We start from the raw sequence: 14,333 nt of genomic DNA, 5'->3' as shown, positions 1-14,333 counted from the left end.
TAGTAAACAACTAGTAATCTGTATTATTGAATACACTGTGCAATACCTGACATGTCTGAATATTATTTCCTTTAGAAATTATAAAGATTTTTGGATTAACTTTTTCAGTTTTATATATGTTTGAATCAGTTTATTCTCCTAAGTGCTTTTTTAAGGCACTTCCAGAAGAAATATGCAATTTTTCTTGACTTTTCCTAATGCAGCTATTTGGGGATTTTTGTTAATATTGCTAATACTGTAATCAAAACTAATAATTTGATTTTGTATGTTTGCATATATCCAATCATTCTCTCTAGTTTTACCAATAAAATCCCCCCCTTAAAAGATTTTTTCAAGGACGGTTTATGTGTATAGGTGCGTCTCACTCTGTTTTATGTTTGTCTCAAAGTCGGTCTGAAAACTCCCTGTCGACTCTGGACCAAGAGCTGTGTGAGCTGGACCAGGAGTGCGGCCAGAAACTGGCAGAGCTGAAGGAGCAGCAACAGCAGCAGCTGCTTAAACTCCGCCAAGAGCAATACTACAGCGAGAAATACCTGAAACGAGAACACATAAAGCAGGTACGCACCCCGCAGAACACACACCGCGCGTACAGGTACATCTCAGCAAATATGAATATTATCTAAGAGTACTCCAGGATTTCAGTTCAAAAGGCGAACATGATAGATTGTGAAGAATTATTAAACACAGAGTGATATATTCTAAGTATTTATTCCTTTTGTGTTTAACGATCATGTCTAATCAAACCCAAAATTGTTTGAGTTTTCATAACAAAGACTGCTTTGTTACAGCAAAGTCATTAACACCTTGTATATGAAAGATAAGCCTCTAAAGGTCATTACTATATCAACTTGCTGTGCAGAGTGCCATGAGAAAGAATTGTAATGGAAAGTTGCGTGATAAAAAAAACAAACATATGGTAGAAAAAGTTACACAAGCATCACGGATAAAAGGAGAACTTCATGTTATAAAGCTATAGTCGTTCATGAGCTTTAAGGAGATTCCAGCTGGAGTTCCACACACACTTACAGACCTGGGCTACAACTCCCACTTCCTTTAGTAAGGCCATTCTTCAGCCATGGACACTGTAAGACATATCTAAACGTGTGTAAAATGATCACCTGGTACACCACATGTGGCTTTTCTCATCAATCTGTTGTAGATTAAAACACAGCCATATATAAAACACATACAAATATGTTCTCACGTCTCTCACGGTGGATAATACCAAGTCATTTCTCCCATATAAACATTAGTCGGGAACTTACGCAGCGTAAACATGAACATGCAGCTACTTTCTTTGGTATAAACAGATGTGCCACACTCAGACCGCAGCCTGCCTTGACTTGTCGTTGACGGACGATGTGCTGACAGCCTCCTGCTGTCCTGAACGTTTGGAAAAAAAGCAAGCACAAACAAGTGAATAAACGAATGCTGCAGTCAGCTCCAGGTCATCCCCCTGAAGACTGCTTGTGCTCATGTTCTGTTGGATGATGTGGAAAACCGAATGTGTTCAAGTCCGGTGCATCTGCGCGGTGAACACAGCAGAGGTGTTAGACAGGAAAGGTTATGCCAAGTGAAGAGGATGAGTGACAAGTTTAACAGCAGTTGTCTACTTGTTCTGCTGCTTGATTATAATCAGAAACACAACATGCGCAGCTTTATGTTAAAGAAGTAGTGGTTAAGAGGAACCGTGAATCAAATCTGATGTTTTAGCACTTACTTAGTGTCGCAGAATGGATGTGTTTGTTTGTCCCCAGCTGGTTGAGAAGCTGACGACTATAGCAGAGGAGTGCCAGAGTGCTCAGTTTAAAAAGATCAAAGACATCTGTGAAAAGTAAGATTGGGTTTATTCCTCATACTTAAACAAATACAGAGCAGCCCCTTTCCCTTTCTGACGTCTCCTGACTATATTCCAACACTGGCAGAGAGAAGAAGGATCTGAAAAAGAAAATGGACAAGAAAAGACAAGAGAAGATCAACGAAGCGAAAGCCAAAGACAAGAATTTAACAGAAGAGTAAGTTTTTCTAAGGATTTTTTTTAAAAACGGGATGTAATAATTCATTGACCACTAGGTGTCACTGTAGACTAAATGTTTTAATAAATGTTTTTATTAAAACAGAGAGAAGTTGGAGATCAACAGATCTTTTGTCAACGAGGTGGTGCAGTACATTAAACGGGTAAGCAGGCGTGTTGCAGTCAATATCCTCCAATTATTTCTGATTCACATGTTTATTCATTAATTCATCTCTCAACATGGCAATGACTGTAAAGGTACAGTCACAGCTACAATGAAAATGGTTTAGTGTGTATACGTGTGTTAGGATGGCTCATTCAAAACCCAAATGTAAATCCAGTGGAGAATCTGGGGCGAGACTTAAATAGTGATGTTCAGAGATCAGTGTGACTGAGCTGAACCTTTTTCCAAACAAAAATTGCCTCTAGATGTGCAAAGTTGGTAGATCAGTACCAAGGCAAAGAATTGAATGAAGAGGCTGAATACAAATTTATGCCACATTTTTCAGATTTCTTTTCTGTTTTGCAGAATGTGTAACTTTTGCAAAGTACTGTAGATAAAAGATCTCAAACTGTGTGTTTGCAGTTGGAAGATGCTCAGTGTAAACGACAAGAGAGGCTACAAGAGAAGCACAAGGACATACGGCAGCAAATCTTGGATGAAAAACCAAAGGTGAGTTTGTTAGAGATATTTTCTCATCATAGTACACTTGTGTCTTTAAAAAGAGAGATGAATCAGCTTTGGATTTATTTTTTTGTTTTACAAGGACGCCAAATAAAGTACAGAAATCCCTGGAAATGAAATTACACTTTTTGTTAGAGATTCTGCTTTGAAAAAGAAAAGTGGAATTTCTTAATTAACAGTAGCAAAGTAGAGTTTGATAGACACAACTCTTGTGTCCATCAAACATTCATCAGGATTTCTTCTGTGCCAGGTTACTATGTTGAGTAAAAATGTAGTAAGTAAAAAAATATTGTTAATAATGAATTCCTAATATATGAAATATGGCTGCAGAGCATTACAATAGTCTTTAACTTTATAAAAAGAACATAACATGTAAATAATCCAATCAAAACTATTATTTTGTATGGTTTTCTTTATTTGTTATGTAGATTAAAATATATGAATACAAACTCAGTTTTATGTTGTATTTATCTCCTATCTCAACTCAATTAAATAAAAAGGTGGTTCAACTTTTCAACCAGTAGGTGGCGATCTGAGTCAGACATTTTCCTGCTGCGCTCTGTGCTGAAAATGTACCCTGAGCACAGCCAGGGCATCTACTAACCATTGCTGGTTAGTAATGTTTTATGCTATATTGTTGGCATCAGATTATGTCTGTGAATGTTTTATTGTAGGGCTTTAAAATTTCCATTCATGTTTCCTGAAAACTGGGTTGTTGCTTTATAACACCCACTTCCCTGCAGTAGCTGTATCAGTCTGTGGCCCTTGTTATAAAAACAATCGGTTATTAATGCTGTGATACTTATAGATTTACTCTCTGTGTGTTTGGGTTTACTACTCTGGTTCGTACATGGAGTGGTTGGCATGTCAGTTTCACTTGTCATTGTGACCTTTCTCGTAGGATGGTTGTGCTTCTGCAGAGCATGTTAAGAACAATTGTGCATCCTAGTGTTGAGCACTAACTCAGCATAATTGTGGCATTAACAAGTTGCAAACAAGCAACAGTTAAATTGCAAGTACAACTTACATTTATCTTGCCAATATTCTATGAGCTATTATGAGTTATTACTAATTGCATCATTTGTAGTGGACATCATGGCAGATTTGCACCATAAGGACCAGCAGACTGGCCTGTGTATTGTGAGATCACACCCCAGCAGAGTGCCTGGATTCAGTGGCCCCTGTTAATGATTCCTTTGGCAACGTCCTTCACACTACTTTGGCAAAAAAAATCCTTTAGTCAAATCATCTTGACCATATACTTTTGTTCTGTACACATTTCCATAAACATCCAGAATGCTGATGCCCAATACCTTCCAGATTCTAATAAGATCCTAAAAATGTGCTGGATTTGATGCTGTTACTGTAATAACACAATTTGTCAGGTTCTACTAGTACGTTTGCTCGGGAAAACTGAATCAGGATATTAGATTTAAAATGGCATAGATTGCATTTTTAAGACGTTATTTTTTTCTAACATTTTAAGGTAGTTAGTTATTATTTGTTGTTTTTACTGGAATAAGAATAAGGGTTAAATCAGTGTAATTTCTATCCTAAAGACTTTTATAGTGTAGATTTGTTTCTTTAAAGCCCTGACAAAATAAATCTGGCAGAAATGTTGACAGGACAACTATTAAATGCAGGAGGTTTTGTTAAGTTTAGCTCAAGGAAACACAGCAAACATGATGCAGTCAGTTGAGACCAAACCTTTTGTTTCTACAATGCAGCCCCATTTGTTGCAGCACTGATCATCCCGCTGGACATACTGCCCCCCACAGTAAAACCTGGGGGTGGCAGTGAACTCACCACTGGAACTATAGGGTTATAGAGCCATGTCAAAGTTGAGCCCTTTATCCTATAAAAAAATCTATCGTCATACACTTGGTCTTTCACATGCAATGCTGGTAAAGAAATGACCAAAAGGTGGGTCTACAAAGTATTAACTCTTGTGAACAGTCCTGGACTGCATTAAAACAATGTCTGGAGACTGAGGTCAAACTGTGTATCTGTCATAAGAAGAGAATAAAGGACTCTAGTATTGCAGCCTATTTTAAATTGGAAATGCAGCAAACATAAGAACCATATTCAAACACGTAATTTTAATTTTTGTTTAAATATAAGTACTCCTCTCCTTGGCCCTTTTGGATTTATTCGCTTTAAGAAGTGCTCAATCAAGGGGTTCATATAGCTATGTTACAACAGACTTTTAGCATCCCTCATTCTGACTGGAGACGTTGTGATGTGATGCAAAGTGCATGCTTACCATTTCAACTCAGTCTGAGTTAGTGCTCTCCCCCTTCCGCCTCCTCTTTAAAGAGAATCTTAAATCTCAAATATTCTGCTGAAGACAGCTTCATGAACTCCCACACTCCAAGTGACAGCTCCTCATTTCTGTGAAACCACCTGGACTCGAGTGTGGGAGGTGAAGAGCAGACATCCAGTCCAATAATTCACATACATTCAGTTGTCTATGTCTTTCCATAAAAGTGCACCGGAGAGGAATAAAGTGTTCTACAGAAAGTGGTAGGATGAAGTGATCACGGAGAAGGTCATTTTTTAGACTGATTTTTGATGTCAACTGTGAATGAATGAAGCTATTTAACTGTTTTTATTGATTTCCTATGGTCGTAATCTTACTATGACTGCTGTAGGGCTTTAATGGCACGCTCTTTATTGGCAATAAATTGTATAAATCTAAGTTATAAAAATCTATTCAACCCAGTCTTGTAACTTTTATCCTGGAGAGGAATTCCAACCTGTTAGCATTTCTTGTTTCCCCACTGAATTGATTATCCATCTGTCTCGGACAGTTTTTAATCAAAAACTAGGCCATTGCAAATTTAAATCACCTGACTCGGGCTGTTATAGCAATCGACCATCTCTCCAGCTTTTGCAGAACGCCAGTCATCAGCATGCAAAATGGGCAGGTGTCGGAGGACACAACTCTGGAGACGGCAAGCAAAGATTCCTGCCGTTATGTTAATATGAAGCTCAGAATGCTGCCCACAGCATGAGAGTCGCGGCCACAGGGAAGCAAGCGTTTGTAGTAGAAGTAATTTGCCTAAAAGCAGGTTCCTGTAGAGTTTGAACGGACTGGAAAATTCTAGAATTTAATTTTCCAGATCAGAAAATGTATGGAAAACGATAACACCAGATGGAAAAAATGTTCTGTCTTTTGAACTCCTTATTCTGTGTCCCATTGTCTACATGATATTTATCTCAATTAAAAAAGAAAACGAAAACATAGTTCACTCCAATTAGATTGCTTTTTATCTTCGTCTTTATATATATATTAAAAGAAATTCCTGGGTAACACTTTATTTGACGGTGTGTGAATATGACTGACACGACACTGTCAAAAACATGACATAACAACCTGACATGAGCATGAGTAAATCTTCATGAATATTTATGACTTTCCATAAGTCATAAATATCTTTCCATAAAAGACTATTTTTATATCTGTTAAGACATTTTTGTCTAGGTTAATGTCTAGTTGTCATAACAAAGACATTTTGAATAATATCAACTTTGTATTAAAAGTGTCATTATTTACCAAATGACACTTTATGACAAAAGTCATAAAGATTCATGAAGACTTACTCATGTTCATGACAGGTTGTTATGTCATGTTTATGACGGTGTCATGTCTTATTCATACCTGTCAAATAAAGTGTTACCAATTCCAGTCATCCGTCCAGGATCACACTTTATAAACAAGCCTTATAAACACAATATCTGCTAATTAAGTGACATTTTAAGTGGGAAAGAACATATTTGTCATGTTATTCTTAGATTAGTGTTAAAATTCACAGATGTAGATTTTTGGGAGTTTTAGCAAATACTAAATTTTATGATATAAGTTGCTGCACTTATTTAAAATGTTCTGTTGTGTATTAGTTTTTTTAAATAGCATAACAGATTAACTCTGCTTAACATAAAGTTCTGACCCACTTTCTTCTCTGAACTCATAGCGGCCACTAATGGACTTCTGTAACTGCCTCTGGTGGAAGCTGAGTCTGGCACCACCCTTTGCGACACTGCTTGTGTGTACACCAACTTGCATTCGGAAACATATGATACACACTCGCAGGTCACTTTTTACCTTTCGATCTGCCTTAACTCTTTAAAAAATGGCTATTTCCAAGTTATGTTTCAGAAACACAGCTTGGAAATTTCATGATGATGTCACACTGTTGGTGCAGGTTTGTAAGATGTGCGTCTATGATGAGAATCTCCCAGTTCACCACACCCCAAAGTTTGTTGGATGTGAGATTCGGTTCAAGAAAATAGTTTGAAATGTTTAGAGCTTTGTTACCTGTCGCATTACCTTGCTGAAACTATCCATGAGACGTAAGTGCTCCTAAAGGGGTGGACATGGTCAGCAACATTGCTCAACTGGTTGTGACACTTACCCAATTCTCAGTAAAAGGCCAAGATTGTCCCAAAACAATATTCCTCACTCCATTACACCATTCCATCCTGAATCTTTGATGCAAAGCAGAGTGGATCCATAAATTCATTTTATTTTCTAGAGTTTATCAACATACCATCTATAGATTGTTCTCAGCTTGTGTGAACTGTCCCAGTTTCCTCATCTTAGTCGACAGGATGGGCTTCAGGTATAAATTTCTGTTGCTGCAGCTCTTCTGCTTTAAGAATCAACATCTGGTGCATTCAGAGATTGTACTCCGCATTCCTTGGTTGTAACAAAGTGGTTATTTGAGCAGCTGTTACCTCTCTGCCATGTTAAATCACTCTGCTCCGTTATCTTCTGGTTTCTGGTTGCTCAGGACATTTTTATCCACACAGCTGCTGCTGCTTACTGAATATCTTCTCTTTTTTGGCCATTCTCTTTAACTTGAGTGATTATTGTGCATAAAAATCCCAGTAGATCAGTTTCTAAAAATATCCAACCTAGCCAATCTGCGACCAACAAGCATGCCACGTTTAAATTCTCTACACGGGCCATTTTTGGAACGAACATTCCTAAAATTCTAGTACTAAATCCAGTTAAGATTCTGTGACAAAACACAAATTGATGTCTACCAACAATCTCTATTCAATCCGACTGCGGTAGAGCTACTTTTCAAAAAGTAATAGACAACCGTTTCACTTTCTGGTAGAAAAACACCCCCAAAAGACAATATGTCAACAGTTTAAGAGGTAGGAATACTTTTGCAAAGCACTGTTGATCTTGAGAAAGCTCATCACTGTCCACAACTTCTACTTTTAAGACTCTTGATAAGCCGAACTGGATAGAAAGAGAGATGACACGGCTGGTTGTCACTCACCGGATCTGCTCTCGGGTCCTGTTAATAAGCCAATCAAAACACACCATGGGAATCAACAGAGCACAGCATGCCGATGCAAGCTGTACCTGAAGACCATATGTCAGGGTGTGTTGTTCTCCTTAAGCCTTGTCTGAGGCCAAATTTTCAAAGTTGATTTACCTAATAATCAGATGAAGTCAGTTTTTCAGATGGGGTGGAAATCCAATCTAAAAATGGATCTTTACTGAAAAATACATGCTAGAATCTTAAAAAAAAAAAAACAAAAAAAAAACCTGTGAATTTCCTAGAGGAAGTTATTTGTAAATCTTTTCCTGTCATATCTTTGTAGATTTGAAAAAGGTATAAAATGTAGCAGTGACAAGGCACTGGGTCTCACATCCTGCTGTGTGTGTTGTCTGAGTGCACATGGTGTTGCAGTGGGTTCACCTGTGTTTTTGTTGTAACAGTAAAAAGGCAAGCATGGTGTCTCCCTGCTGAGAAAGCCTCAAATCAACATCCATATAGGTCCGCACACACTGCCTCATTCGTCAAGCAGGAGTCCTGTGCTGTCGTCATGGAAACTCCGATCCCCACCACCACCTCTCACAGTCTCCTCTCTCCTTCACGATTCTCTGCAATCTGTTAATTTGGAGCTGAGTCCTTGTGACGCAATTTCGGGATGGCTACTGGTAGAGAAAACCTGAAGTACGAGGCGGAACAGAAGGAGCTCAAACAGGTTGGAGCAGACATCGGGGGGAGGGGGTCTCCAGTGGAATCCCCACTGCGCAGGTACATGGCCTTCTCCCCGCATCTCTTTCATTGGATGCTGTGGAGGTAGCCACCATGTTCCCTCGTCACAGACTTTGATCTGGATCAGCACTCCCCACTGTGTAATTGCATCAATAGTGCACTCGTGTGCACCCGCGCACACATGCACACTAACTAGCCACAGGGAACACCGAGTACAAACCAGAGGCGGCGAGGTGAAATCCATTGTGCATGTGCGAGCGCGCGTGCATCTTGCACGCTTGGTTACTCTTCTGCTCTCTATTTTGCTAGCTGCTATTTTAGATCCGTGCATGAGTGTTCATTATGTATGCCCACATGTGCTAATGACACTCTCCTGGGTTGTGCTCCATCTAAGAAACAGTCGCTGCTGAACTCCTGCTGAAATCCGTCCCCCAAAACACAGTTTGGTTCTGAGAATCCTGCCATCAGCTCGTAGAGATGATTTTTTTCTCACAATGCACCAGCAGAGAGATGATGATGAAGAGGTAAGAGCACTTACAATCCTCGCCTGTGAGGATGAAGCGGTAAATAGAAGGAAAATGGATGGCAGATGGACTTGAAGCAGCAAAAACACTAAAAGTGGTGATAGATATTTTGACCTGCCAGTCAAACAAGACAGCTCAGGCTTTTTCTTAACTTTAAACACAACAAATACTGTGAAATATTGCAATTGATGAACCGTTATATAATAAATCTATTATTTCTGATTTGAAAGTTATAAGAAAAAAAATTGTTATACATTAATTTTAGCAATACTTAGTTTTTTTGACTCTACTTTTACTTTTAGAAGTGTCTGTTTTTTGCAGACACTTCTACACACTGTCTGCAAAAATACTAACCTACCTGAAACTGTTTCACATTTCATCACAGTACAACCAGAAACTTTGTGGTACAAGTTCTTTAATTTTGTTTTATGTGATGGACCAACACAAACTGGTAATATATTACATTATAAAGTGGACAGAAGATAATACATCATTTGCAGTGGTGATTTATTTTTTTATTATTATTATTATTTATAAATGAAATGTCAACCTCATTCACTCTGATAGGCCTAAATAAATTCCAGTGCAACCATTTAGTTCTTGAAAAATCAAGCAGAGCACACTCCAACCCTGAAACATAGTGGTGGCAGCATCATGCTGTTGGGATGCTCTTCTTTAGCAGGGACAGGAAAATAGTTTGCATTTGGTTTGATGGAACCAAATGCAGAGGAATGCAGAAAGAAAACCTGCTAGAGGCTGCAAAAGACTCGAGACTGGGGTGAAGGGTCACTTTCCAGCATGTCAAAGACCCTAAACCTCCAGCCACACATGCAATAGAACGGTTCAGATCACAGCCTGTTCATGTGTTAAAGTGGTCCAGTAAATATTCAGAGGAAAATTCAGTCTGAAGACTTGCTTAGTGATGGACTCAGAAACCTTCCATCCAGTCTGACTGAGCATAGGCTGTTTTACAAATAATGGGGAAAACTTTCACATCCTCTACATGCTGTTGAGGTCAGACTCTAAAAGATCCGCAGCTGCAAAAGGTGGTTTTACAAAGTTGAACTCGGGTGGCCTGAATATGAATGTCATACTTTAAAGTTTTTGGTTTATAACACATCTTTAGAATCATACTGTTTCATCTACTTCATAAGGTCCTATTTTGTTTTGGTCTGTCACATAAAATTCCTTTGAAATACACTGGAGTTTGTTGTCAAATTGTGAAAAAGTTTAGGGCAGAGGAGGTCTTTTGAAAGACACTGTGTGTCAACATCTTCTCTTCCTGCTGAAGAGACAAATAATATATAATTATTCTCAGTGAAAAATAAAAAAAATCCCATGAACTCCCAGCCGTTTAAGCTTTGAGGTACATCGTCAAGGCCACCGTGATGGATCGGCCTTCATAAAGGCAGACACTGCAGCAGACATTCCACGTTATTGGATCCTATGGGTGTGGCAAAGCAGGGCACTGACTCAGTAAAACCTTTCATGTACAATGAGGAAACCTTTTGTTGATGGCTCAATAAGATGAAAGTTTAAGGATGGAAAGAAATTGCAGTTAAACCCGTGTTCAGCTTGCGACCTTCGACTTATAGTTTTGTGTTTTTTCTCAGCCATTAATCCAGGCACCCGAGTTATTGCTGTGATGAGGGAAAAAAGGAATCTATTATGATTCTGGATGAGCTGTCTAAAGGAGACACTTTGCAGCACTGGACTTACTATAATCAAACAATGATAAGAAACATGCGGCAAAACGACTAACAGAAAGAATTTTGAACTTAAGCTCGAATCTCTGCCAGACTCTTAGCAAGGAGTTAAAAATCAGATGGATGACTGGAATACCTCAAAGGCCTGGACATCGTCAGGGAGGAGAAATTATTTAACAATCCACCTGCATAAACCCTGTAATCAAGAGCAGCGTGAGTACTGAAGATGTAAATAAATGTATCATTAATCGGGTGTTAGGAGTTTTAATATAATATTATTTAGGATTTTAGGCATGCAAGATGTTAAAATATATTAAAAATTGAAGAATAAGAAAGTCGAATAAGTAAGATAAAAAAATAAAATAAAAAGTCATCCCTTTAAAACAGCATCTGAAGTAAAAACATTGAAATACCGAGGAGCAGATTTTTATAGCTAAGCCTCCCCTTGGAAGGAAACCTTTTAGGGGAAACGCTCATTATTGCACCTACGTGGCAGCTTGTTTTTGACATTCTTGGACCTGAAGAGCAGGACCTAAGAAAAACACCTGCAGAGCTGCAGATAAGCTATCTGAAAAGTGTCAGGAAAGGTCAGTGTCTCGAATAAAAACACACTCACACACACAAGGCAAGAGACAGGAGTTTAAAAAGGAGAATCAAACTTGTTTTTATTGTTATCTCAGCGCTATCACCACTACAGAGGGATGATATAGATGAAAAGATGGTGCTCTCTGCCTGTGCTGGTCTCTCACACATCTCCTAATTGCAACCGTCCCAAAGTGTCTTTTTTTTTTTTTTTTTTTTCTTTAAAAAGCCTGTAACGTTGACAGGGTTGTGACCACGTCCGTTCTCTTGGACATGTGTTCGGCTTAATTGGACTCTGTTTAGGTTTCTTAATCCATCTCGAGGTCAGAGAGCTCACACCTTTATACATCACATAGGACAATTCTCAGCCTACACATTTTAATTCATGTCTCTAAAGACCTTTAAGTCTGAATGTGAGCTGATTTGCCTTTGACAAAGAATTGTTAACACAGGTTAACTATAAATTTTTTTTCTTTTGACTGGTGCTACAGCAGCTTTGCCACTCAAAGCAAAGAATTAATTTGGCTCTTCGGAGGCCTTCCCTGCTTCCCTCGATAGCTTCTCAGAATGAGGACAGCTGGTGAAGAAGGTCACCGAGTGTTGTATTTTAAGAAAACTAGAAATGTGTATGCGCGTGTTCACAGCGGCGTGTTTGTGAGGGTGTGGACACAGTTTGTTGACAGATGACAAGTCTCCAGAGGTGAGATACAGATTCAAAAAGCGGGCTGAATAATTGCAGCCGCTGGTCGGCGTCCAGATGGAAACTGACCTGAAGGCGCCGCTACAGCAAACCAGAAAAGTTTGGTCAAAATTTCTGTTCCTGGGGAAAGCTTTGATGATGACCTCATTTCCACAAAGCTACTAGTTATGAGATATTAGGGCAACTTGGTGGCCAGTTAAATCCTCATTGTTCCCGCCAAAGGGTCTAGTTTAGTTATTGTTCAAATGATATTTGTTTAGTCCTTTTGCAAATGATTACCAGTCTCGTGAGATTTTTCAGTGCACTCAAACATAATATCATTGCTGGTTATTTTTCTATGGCAGTTTGTTTCGAATAAGCCTTTCACTCTGCCCTTTCTTCAGCAAACTATAGCGTCTCGATCAGATGTGGCCGTCAAGGGTGAGGATTCCATAGTGGTCAAAATACTCTATGCACATGCAGAGAATAAATGCATTATCCTTGTAATGGCTCACCAAAGTTTCAGACAAATATTGCACACATCACTGACATGATGTCTGCGGGTTGGGGTTTGGATAAACTGGAGATAATAAGGGAGTTAAGGGGAGCTTCTGGTATTTATTTGCCATTTGCTCGTTTAATTCCCTGCTGTTCATAAAAATGTGATCTGTTCCTTTTTTTAAACTCACTCGTCAGGGGAAAACCAAGACTTTCTTCCTCTTTAAATCCATGTGATTAGGCTTTCTTTATTAAATATTAATAAGCTTGCTTTACATCACTCCTAAATATTCTAAAATTATTACTTTTTTATTACCGTATATTTAAAGCTCTTATATGAGTCTTATACACTTTGAGGATTTTCACATCATGTCACATTTCAATATAAACAGACTTTATGTGTTGGAGCAAACTGAATCTCCATCACAGCCATTCATTGTCCGTGAGCTTACCTCACTGCACAGTCCAAGAGCCCAGACTTACTTTAAGTATTTTTTCCTAATTTGGCTTAACTTTTGATGTATCAAATTTAATCCGAGGCAGAGACAAGGATTCGTCCCGTGCTTTGATAACCCATCTAAACATTGGATGGAAAATGCGTGGAAATCAAGCGTCCCACAACTGCTGGTTGCAGGTCCAGCAATCCAACAACAAAAAAATCCTTCAGCTTGTCCTCTGGAGGAAACCGAAAAGTTCCTAGAGCCAACAAAAGAGTCATCCCAGTGTGAGCAGCAGTCCAAATTCAGAAGCCTCCACCCGCGGGCCCACAGGTTCGCCTCTCCAAACTTCCCAACTGCAGTCTGGCCGAGGTCCTTTCTTCTCTGAAAGCTATGTAAATGCTACTTCATCTCCATTCGATACCTTTTGAGCATGTTGGGGTTTCTTGCGTACACGACTATTTGCTGTTTGTAATCTTTAACCCCTTCACAAATAATTTTGACCTTAAAGCATGCACCTGTTTGACTGGAACCTTGTTTCTGCTTTTAGATCAACCGTTGTTAGCTTCTTCTTTTGGGGTTTTGCAACCTTCTGCCTTTTTTTCCCCACCTTTGCGTCACACTAGAACTGTTCTGCACATCATTGCAAGAGCTCGCTGTTGCCTTCCTGTTGCTCTCAGGTACATTATTCCTGACATCAGCTGAACGTCTTCCGTATGAACTGCATATAACTTAACACAACCTGTCTTTACCTTCCGATCCACTCTCTCATTCTCCTCTGACTCTGTTAACTTCTTCTTTTTGACCATATGAGTCACATCCTGTCCCTATCTTACTGATTAATACATTTTAAGCATTTCAAATTGAATAATAATCATTTAAATCAGACTTACTTCAAGAATACCCTTGTTTCCCAGTTATTACAACCGATGTTCATCATTATTCATTTGTGATATTTGTAATGATTAATTCCCCACAATTATACAAATGGAAAAATCGTCTTTCTTTTACTGCGTACAATCTACACTTCCCATCATTACGATTTTCCTTTGTTCCTTTCTTGATTAGATAGAAAAAGAAAATAAGACAAAACAGATGAGCACAACCTCATTGAAGTCTTATACAGCCGTAAGTTCTTTGTATTTAAAGGTTAACTTATAAAAGCCTAATCAGAGGCTGGTTCTG

General features: G+C 38.8%; 1 protein-coding gene across 1 annotated transcript in view; it reads left to right on the top strand.

The window, feature by feature from the left end:
* Nucleotides 1–14,333, top strand: part of LOC122825010 (1-phosphatidylinositol 4,5-bisphosphate phosphodiesterase beta-1) — a 129,300-nt gene that overhangs the window by 108,236 nt on the left and 6,731 nt on the right. The window contains exons 30-34 of the mRNA XM_044106045.1: nucleotides 389–557; nucleotides 1,758–1,834; nucleotides 1,926–2,015; nucleotides 2,121–2,178; nucleotides 2,601–2,687. Of these exons, the coding sequence (XP_043961980.1) occupies nucleotides 389–557; nucleotides 1,758–1,834; nucleotides 1,926–2,015; nucleotides 2,121–2,178; nucleotides 2,601–2,687 (481 nt within the window). The remainder of the gene's footprint in view (nucleotides 1–388; nucleotides 558–1,757; nucleotides 1,835–1,925; nucleotides 2,016–2,120; nucleotides 2,179–2,600; nucleotides 2,688–14,333) is intronic.

The sequence above is a fragment of the Gambusia affinis genome, linkage group LG22 (assembly GCF_019740435.1).
Source record: "Gambusia affinis linkage group LG22, SWU_Gaff_1.0, whole genome shotgun sequence".
Classification (NCBI taxonomy): Eukaryota; Metazoa; Chordata; class Actinopteri; order Cyprinodontiformes; family Poeciliidae; genus Gambusia; species Gambusia affinis.
The sequence above is the reverse complement of the archived record's forward strand: the minus strand, read 5'-3'. Positions and strand labels throughout refer to the sequence as shown.